At 34.6% G+C, this 9,667-nt stretch overlaps 1 protein-coding gene across 2 annotated transcripts; it reads left to right on the top strand.

Moving 5' to 3' along the window:
* The first annotated feature begins 796 nt into the window (after positions 1-796).
* LOC144551190 (putative amino-acid acetyltransferase NAGS2, chloroplastic) lies at positions 797-9,046 on the top strand. 2 transcript variants are annotated; one of them, XM_078299057.1, is made up of 10 exons: positions 797-1,198; positions 2,121-2,211; positions 2,605-2,813; positions 4,821-4,972; positions 6,231-6,621; positions 6,959-7,056; positions 7,204-7,315; positions 7,763-7,922; positions 8,006-8,078; positions 8,720-9,046. In XM_078299057.1, exons 1-10 carry the CDS (start codon positions 887-889, stop codon positions 8,886-8,888), a joined length of 1,767 nt encoding a protein of 588 aa, XP_078155183.1. In that variant the 5' UTR covers positions 797-886; the 3' UTR covers positions 8,889-9,046. The 2 variants fall into 2 exon arrangements, with proteins under 2 accessions (XP_078155183.1, XP_078155184.1); XM_078299058.1 differs by having other exon boundaries at positions 798-1,198; positions 2,124-2,211.
* The last annotated feature ends 621 nt before the right edge of the window (positions 9,047-9,667 follow it).

The raw sequence follows: 9,667 nt of genomic DNA, 5'->3' as shown, positions 1-9,667 counted from the left end.
GAAAAAGATTTACAACCTTCTCTAATCCTTTCTAATCCTTTATTAAATTACAAGATAACATTAAAGAATTACAATGTAAATATTTGTTTCTAGATATTTACAGCTCGGTTATTCTTCTAGGAGTTGTCTTACAAAGTCTATCGACTGATTTTGCATCAATCATATCAATTGTACCTCATTTGTCGTTTATATAAAAGATATTGTAAAATTTCTTTGGATCGATCATATCAGGATTAAAAAAAAACGATTTCTGGTGAAAGAGGTAAAGTTGGATAACAACTGATAAGTGATAACGTGGAGGTATACAGTTCGAGACTTCATGATTCTTGTGAATAGAAATAGAAAATTTTGGGTAAAAATATTGTAAAAGATATTTTGTGTTAAGTTAAAATAACTCTGTTAATATATTTATTTAAATTTTAAAACCATGATTATTTGAAGATACAGGCATATTCTGTAACTATAATTTCATGGAACGTGAGGTATGGAGTGGGGTCAATCTGACAGGCATCGGATTATATTGGGTTCAATAGACTGTCAGAATTGTCTATTCATCTCAAAATTTCTACGCACCTGAAGCACACGAACTTTATGTTTATCGGACCGCCCCCATTCCGGGAGTTAATAGTTTTTTTGTAAAACACTGTAGATTGAAATTTTTACATCAATCATCTCCAAAAAAAAAAAAAAAAATTACATCAATGATTTTCTGAAAATACAAGCACTGTATTGCACGTAAACATCAGCGAGGTCAAATATCCTCCACCTCCTTACAGTTCCTTCACCAGGAGCAATCTGTTCACTCTCAGTGCGCGCCGCGTCCCTTTTGTATTCTCTTGCGCCTTTTCTCCCTCATTTGCTCCACCCCGCCCTCTCTCTCTCTCTCATGGCGGGTACTTCGTGCTCTAAGCCACCTCTGCCCTTCGCTGGAACCACTGGAGGAGAGACATTGAGTAGAAATCACATTACAATTCCTCTTTCCAATCTAATCAACAAACATTCTACAAATTATCGTAAGACTCTCTCTATTTGTAACTGTGGCTTTAACGCCTCCCCTTCTATAGAAAAGGAGCAAGATGGTTTCGTGGGGTGGTTTAGAAAGGCGTGGCCGTATATCAGGGGCCACAGAGGCAGTACCTTTGTTGTGGTTATCTCGGCCGAGATCGTCTCCAGTTCTTTCCTGGACAGCATTCTAAAGGTAGTTATTATTTTGATCAATGTTGATTTTTACTACGAAAAGAAAGTACGGTATGCGATTTAGCAATAGTTATAACGTGTGCTTGTAAAAAAGATGGGCTTATGTTATCAATTTGAAGCGGAATTACTTGATGGAGAGCTCATCTATTCAATTTTAGCTTTGGGTTTGGATAAATTAAGTTGTTTGCATTTCTGTTCACACAATCTTGAATGCGCATCCATGGGAATTCTCCTTCACATATTTAAGTCGAGAAAAAGGTGATTGATTTGAGATCAGAGTGAATTTGATAGAAGGAAAATGTGTAATTGCATATGGGAGATCTCTGATTTATGTTTTAACTTGGCTTTTCTAGTTGCTTTTCCTAGTATATAAATAGGATGCCCCAACTGATTTATAAAAAAGCTCTTGTCAGTAAGCTTTTTAATCTACTGCATAAACCTTCATGTACTAAATCTTCAATTAAGCAAATTATATTGACTGTGTAGACAATTATATTTTAATCTCACCTTGGGATCTAGTGTGCATATGCATAAACATGTAATTTCTCCTAATAAGCCAACTAAGAGCTGCATTTGATTTTAGTAGAGTACTTTTCTTTAATATTTATTTTACATTGTTTACAAAACTGGCTGTGCGGTGTGCAAGATGTAATAACACCACAAACAATTACTGTAACATCAACATTTTACCAACTTGGCATACTTTGATCCCCTCTAAGTACTTCCATTTGGTAAGAAAGAACAGTACTATTTTCATTCTAATTCTGTATATTACTGTATTCATACTAATTATGGCCTATTTTAGTGTGAAAACTTTCAAATTTGGAAATTCAATATAAACACTTAATTCAGTTGTTTTTGTGAAGTGCAGATTACTTCCACCTGTTGTTGCTTTTATTTGTATTTTTGACTCTTTTTTCTAGCAGGATGTCTCGCTTCTTCATGGTCTCGGTATTAGGTTTATTCTCGTCCCAGGAACGCATATCCAAATTGACAAGCTATTGAAAGAAAGAGGTTATTTTCTTACAAAATTTGTGATACCAATAGTACATGTTGTGTAGAGAAATAAGTACTTTTGTTATGGAATTATTATGGAACTATACACTGCAACTGCTAATCTGTCGGTGCCTCGGTGGCATAGGAAAATATATAAATAAGACTGTAAATAATAATTGTGATACTAATAGTAAATCTGGCAGATTATTCAGCCAGAACTTGACAGTTGATCTATGACCTAAATCGTAGACTTATCAAACAATATAACAAAGGGACAATAGAACAAGATTCAACTGGTACAGGCATAAATGTCACGGCTTGCAAGCACCAGATTTGGCTGATACAAACAGGACCTGAAAATTATAATATATTTATCACTCATTTGATTTATTAACTAGTGTTTTACCTCAGGGAAAAATCCAAAGTATGTTGGTCGGTATAGGGTGACTGATTCTGACTCAATGGAAGCAGCAACGGAAGCTTCTGGAAGCGTACGGCTCATCATAGAGACAAAGCTTTCTCCTGGTCCCCCAATGCTCAGTCTCCGTAGACATGGCACAAATAGCCGTTGGCATGGGCTTGCGGTTAGTGTTTCAAGTGGCAATTTTCTAGCAGCAAAGGTAATTTCCAAATATTTCCCTTTCCCTTTTTTTTTCTTCTTTTTTCTTCTCTTTTTGGTTTTGAAAACAGGTGCAGATATTGACAGGTCAATTTAGACTTGAGACAGTGCACAAGTTGAAGATCTTTCTAATAAGACTATTTTGCCCTATCATAATCAATTTCCATTTTAGGCTGTACCAAATAAGAACGACCTCTTGTAAATGCTACAACTACTGAAAAAAAATAATAATAATCTGGTGTGCTGTTGTGAGCCTGAGAACCTCTCTTTCCCTCTTTTGGACATGAGACAAGACATGACATGCACTCCGAACTAGTATTTCCAATTCCTTAAATCTTATTGTTACTTTTTTTGTAATATAAGTGGTAGACAAGGATTTCTAAATAATGCTTCTTTTATACTTCAGTATTTATTCATCAATACTTCATCCTATTTTGTATTTGTTTCAATTTTGTCATTGATATTAATGCATGTGAACTCAATCATGGATTTTTCTGTTTTAAATAGATGCCTTTATTGTATAAATTATTTAGTAATAAATTAACATATATGACACTAAATATAAAATAAGATAATCTGATATCTGCTCCATATGCTTGCCTAACATGACTTAAAATCTTTTAGCTGTTGATGTTGCTTACTCCAAAAAAAAAAAGTTTTTTATTATGTCTTTTATAAACTTTCATTTAGCATGCAATACTTCAATTCATTTGTGCATTTTTGCCTAACGGATGGATGCCAACATTTTTAGAATTTCATCTTATCAAGAGAGTAAAATTAATTACTAAATTTATTCAAATGTTCTCTTTTTGTATTTAGTTTGTGTTGTCCATTGTTGTTCATATATTGTACTTCTCATCACATCTAGGTTCCATGATAGGATGTGTATAAATAATGCATTTTTTGTGCACAATCCTTAACATAGCAGATTAGTATCTCTTTATTAATATAAAGTGCTGTAAGTAAATTAGGAGTGTAATTCTATGTAAAATTTCATACTAATTTGCAATGTGCATGAATATAATCAGACATTACGTGTCAGGAGGCTAGATAAGTGGTTAAAATTTTCCATTCCTTCCTGGGATTAAGGGCAATGATGTCCAAATGTAAAAACATTTACCATGTGTGCTGTCTCAAGCAAAGTTTGCTCTTTCGAAATATATACCTCTGTGAAACATATACCTGTATCGCTTCTTGCAAATGCCACTACATTTCTAATACTTAATACCAAATATTTGAGGTCACTAACAAGTAACACCTGAGTGAAGACATGGTTGAGATGATAAATTGCCGACTTAAATTGCCTTTGTAATTTTTTTATTAACTGGATGACATTGCTTCACTTTTCATTATTACTTCATACAAAGAAAATTAGACCTAAAGGTCTAGTTAGAGTCAGGGGCAAAAATGTCAACATTAAAAGAAATTATTCTGTCTATTGTATTAATCTAATAGCTTGGTTATATTATTTCACATTACCTATGTGTTCTGAACAAAAATAAAAGATGGATCTGAAATCAAGATTAACATTTAATTTATTTGCCAATACCCTACAATAGGGTTGTGCAGTCATCAGAATTACCTACTATGTTGAGTAAGGAGTTCATAGTTATGGATATTTCTTTTTTTTTGTACAGTCATCTGAATTACAATTACCTGCTACGGTTTGAATATCCCATATTGCTCATGATAACTAGAATTTAATCTTCTCTTCACCTTCCCCTCTCTTGTGTATTACTTATGGAGCAAGGATAACAACATTCTATCGCCCCCACCCCCTCCCTCTTTTCCTTCCCCATACAAGTCTTAGTAATGGTGGATAGCACAAGCACTCATCAGAGAAAAAAAAGATGGGTCTGTAATGACAATAATTGTGGGGGTCGTTTGCAAAGAACCTAAAATATTGGGGATTTATCTGTAAAATCCGCTACAGCAATTAAAAAATAGTTCATTAAATTTTTTTCTTACATTCTCAATTGTAATGCTTTTCTCTCCTTGATTTCGACAGAAACGAGGGGTCATAGATGGCATCAATTATGGCTTCACTGGTGAAGTAAAAAAGATAGATGTTTCATCGATAAAAGAAAGGCTTGATAGGGACTGCATAGTTATCATGAGCAATATGGGGTATTCAAGTTCTGGAGAAGTTCTGAATTGCAAGTTAGTTCCTTCTCATCCTTAAATGTTAATGGATAATAAATTATATTTCTTTTGTCATGTTACTTGCATTTTTTTCATGTATTAATTCCAATCAAACATGATAACTGCCAAAAAAAGAAAACGAAAACACTGCTCAAAAGAATCATCAATAAATTGACATGTGTCGCTGGTACAGAAGGTATAATAGATAAAAACAGTATATAAAATATTAAAATTTGATTCCCTATAGGCTATAAATAGGGGCAGAGGCAGGATCATAGCTTATGGGGGTTGATATACACATAAAAATTTAACGGTAACTTTTTTTTCTAGCATAGAGTATGTGGGTCAGTCATAAAAAAATTATAAAAGAGTATGGGGATCGAATTTAGTGTATCGATAGCATTTTAATTTAAAACTAGCATCGTACCCGTGCGTTGCAACGGAAACAGATTATTTCATTATAAAATATTATAAAATGAAGAAGATCAAGCGTTTCATTATTTCATTATTTGCGTGACCTTTTTGAAAATCAACCGTTCAAATACGTGCTGGACAAATCTCAAAGCAATAATAATACTGATACGATACAGATACAGCAATTTTCAAAAATAAAGAATACGATACGGCTATTAATATATATATATTTATTATTTTATATATGATATTTATATAATTATAATTTAAATCAAATTTGTAGAGAAAAATAGTTAGATACTATATTTATCTACAAGATAACACATGTGAACTCTAGTGTAGTGGTAAGAATTTTGGCATCAACAGAACCCAACTGGGTTCGAATCCCGCCTTCAGCAGAAAAAAAAAAAGGGTGTGTGGTGCACAGGCTCGGTCCGCAGGCACCGTGCGTGGTTCAGAGGTGCGGTCCACGGGTACGGCGCGCCGTCTACGGGCGCTGGGATCATATGCGGTGCGACCAGTGCATGCTTAAGTGTTGAAGCGCATAATTCATCTATGTGCGATCTGGAAATTCAACAGCTGAGCATCCTTCCGAAAAAAAAAAAAAAAATCAAGACATTAAGCTCCTTAATAAGGAGGAGAGATACTTTAATATGTAGTATAATTTTAAAGAGATAGTGAGAAAGATTGGTGGTCAATTTACTCCCATTCTTCTCATTTGTATCTGCCACTGTGTATAAACACAATTTATGCTGGACAATTTTGACAACATGATTCAAACTCTCTAATTCTTTCTCCAAAAAACAAAAAACATTCTTGACATGTAATTGCTGATTTCCCTTTCTGCCAAATAATTTTCCAGCACATATGAAGTTGCTACAGCTTGTGCTCTGGCTGTCAAAGCTGACAAATTGATCTGCATAACTGATGGAGACATTTTCAATGAGCACAAACGACTGATCCGTTTCATGACGCTTTCTGAAGCTGATCAACTCATCAAGGAGCGTGCCAAGCTGAGCAAAATTGCTGCAAATTATGTGGAATCTGTAGAAAAAGGCAACGGATCTTTTGGGAACAAGTTTGTAGAAGTTAATGATTCTTCTTTGAATAGAGGGGCATTTCATAATGGTGTTGGGTTTGACAATGGGAATGGTTTATCTGCTGATCGCGGTTTTGCCATTGGTGGGTGGGAGAGGTTTAATCGATTAAATGGCTACCTATCTGAATTGGCCGCAGCAGCATATGTTTGCCAGGTATGTTCCCACTCTCTCTCTCTCTTTCATTTGTTTTGTATATGTTGTGTGCTAAGCTGTTTGTACTCCTGCTGGGCTGTTTGTTTACCATCGAAACATTAAAATTAAACAGAATTGGGAAAACAAATGAGCAAAGAAAATATAGAATTTGCATTGCAAATTCCACTATCAAATCAAGAGTTCAATCAAAAAAGAATTCAATCAGGAGCTACAATAAGAATTACTAATATGGAAAAAAATAAATTTTACATGTTCTTTGAACTCGCACTTGCTGTAATTGGTACAGAATTTCACTATTTTCCTTTTTTACTTAAAAGTAAAAGCAAATACTTTTCAGGGTGGTGTGCAAAGGGTCCACATAATAAATGGCACTGCAAGTGGGGCCCTACTGCTAGAGTTATTTACTAGAGATGGTGTTGGGACAATGATAGCTAGGTTTGTTCCTTTGAAATATCTGTGCTGTTCTAAAAGTAGAGTTTATTTTATTTTGGCAATGAAAGTAACAATCTTTAATTTCATCTCCTGATAATTTTGTTTCTGTTGAACCATCTAACTTCTTTCATTCTTTGTGATGTACTACAGGGATGTCTATGAGGGTACAAGGGTGGCCAGAGTGTCTGACTTCGCTGGCATAAAAGGACTAATACGCCCCTTAGAAGAATCTGGTGTTTTTATCCAAAGAACCGATGAAGAGGTCTTTGCCACTGATAAGATTTATCTAACTCTGAAGCTAGAGTTGTTGGGGGTCTTGTGCAACCTAGAAACAAATTTTTACTATTATTTCAAATAACACATTAGCCCCACATTTGAATCAATTTCCAAGTCCTTAACTGTATGGTTATACAACAACAACAACCAAGCCTTTTTAGTCCCAACCAACACCAAATATTAAAGGGCCCCAATTTTCAATCTTTCTTTTTGTATGTTACCTGAAATTGCCAAAATAAAAAATAAATGAAATGGTATGAGAGGTTTTATATGCTATCCATATATACCAAAAAAATATCTGGGTCTTTGAAAGAAACTCGATTAGACAAGCCTGTCAAATGCACAAGAAAAATAATAGAGGAATAAAGATGCATATTGACTTGCTATTTTTTCAAAAAGTAAAGCCATTCATTCCTCTCTCTGGTTATTTCAGCTTCTTGAAGCACTGGACACATTTATAGTTGTAGAGAGAGAAGGCTCTATAATTGCTTGTGCATCCTTATTTCCATATTTTGAGGAAAAATGTGGAGAAATAGCAGCTGTTGCAGTGTCACCGGAATGCCGCGGCCACGGCCAAGGGGACAAATTACTTGGTACACTTTACTTTTCATAAAAATAATCCATAGGCTGCCACAGTAATAATAAACTTAATAAAGTGTTATCTAATTGGATACAGATTATATAGAGAAGAAAGCAGTATCTCTTGGTCTGGATAAACTTTTCCTTCTCACGACCCGTACCGCTGATTGGTATGTACCTGGACACTATACTGTACTGATTTTGGTCTTGTTGTTGCATAATTGTTGTAAGGAACTTATAGGAGAAAGCCTCACCAGAAATTCATGAAAAATCTCCTTCATTCCATTAAAGTTCTATGTTGGAATTTGAAAAACTAGTTCCTACCATAACTTGAGCTACTTGAACCTGCAGTGTCGCTAGCTTATAAAAGAATTTCAACACCATAACATATAACCAAAGTGCAACTTGTGTTTGATGAGGGTAATTTTGCTAATAGCTTATAGCTAACCACGGAAATGAAAACGGTAAAAATTTCATTTTGAATTAGTCTGTAAAAAATTATATTTGCCTGCAATTAATACAGAGGGACCCTTCTGCGATTTTGTAATAACACAGGCTGCAATTTCTTGATAACATAGGTTATCTCTCTGCAAATTAATTTACCTCAAGTTATCATACGAGAGCTAGTTAAAATTTATTCACAACTATTACTAGATGTTTCCATTTGGAATTCTATGCCTATTTATAAATCATGCATGTACTTCATGCATCTTGCTGAAAACATCCATTTTGTTACCCCTGTAACAAGCCACATGAGAATTATTAGGGAAAACACGTTGTAATATATGGGCTTACTAATGATATATGATAGGTTTGCAAGGCGTGGCTTCACTGAATGCTCAATTGAATCAATTCCAGGAGAAAGAAGAGAGAGGATTGATCTTTCGCGTGGATCAAAGTATTACATCAAAGAGCTTCAACCTGAGTTTGGTGGTACAGCAATTCCAGATTATGCTATTAATAGCATTCAAACTCAGTAGCATCTCTCCTGCATTTCTTTTGAAGCTATAAGACTTCAAAAAATGTTTAGCATATGACAGATATGGCTGTGCTGTTATCGTATCCTGGAGTTCTGAAATAAGGCATATAAAACCTGCTTGAAAATTGCTCAATAAACGTTCGTGAAATCCTTATCCAGTTATCCTTAGCTTTGTTCTGGTATACTGCAATTAAATGGGCTTTAATGCTATTATCGGCTCTAATATTATGATATAAATCGAGCCCATTAAAGGGAACAGTTGAGCACTTGAGCTACCAAGTAACCCAACCAACAACCAATCCCCTAAAGTAACTCTAAATTTGAGTTTGGATCCGAATCCTCCGATCAGAATCTGCGCCAATATTAAAGAGACTATGTGAATTCTATCTCTCGCTGGATTGGCCTGGACTCTGATTGGACGATCCGGATTCAAAATCAAATTTTGAGTTACTTTGGATTTGGATTCCCTCTCCCCGTAGAACAAAAAAAAGAAAGAAAGAAATCACCACCAAAATAAGTGAATAGTTTTAAATTTTTAAAATAGAAGAGTATTTTTTTTTCCTGTTCTGGACTGGTATAATTTTTCTCGGTATTTAAAATATTTATAATTTTTCTCGGTAATTATTCTCTCAATATTGATTAGGAAATTGGTTGTATGATTGTATCTAACTTTCTATTCACTCATGAGATCCGGACGGGAGGTGACTGTCTACCTTTTCCGTGAAAAGAAAAGAAAAAGGTTGTCTTTCCGGAAACAAGTGGGGGTAGTGATGGATTCGT

Source organism: Carex rostrata, chromosome 3, assembly GCF_964058835.1.
Source record: "Carex rostrata chromosome 3, lpCarRost1.2, whole genome shotgun sequence".
Lineage (NCBI taxonomy): Eukaryota > Viridiplantae > Streptophyta > Magnoliopsida > Poales > Cyperaceae > Carex > Carex rostrata.
The sequence above is the reverse complement of the archived record's forward strand: the minus strand, read 5'-3'. Positions and strand labels throughout refer to the sequence as shown.

Excerpts from the sequence above, each read along its gene's own strand:
- LOC144551190 (XM_078299057.1), top strand. The coding sequence starts at position 887 with ATGGCGGGTACTTCGTGCTCTAAGCCACCTCTGCCCTTCGCTGGAACC. Across the intron at positions 1,199-2,120 it reads TCCTGGACAGCATTCTAAAG|CAGGATGTCTCGCTTCTTCA; the intron begins GTAGTTATTATT and ends TCTTTTTTCTAG. Across the intron at positions 8,079-8,719 it reads ACGACCCGTACCGCTGATTG|GTTTGCAAGGCGTGGCTTCA; the intron begins GTATGTACCTGG and ends GATATATGATAG.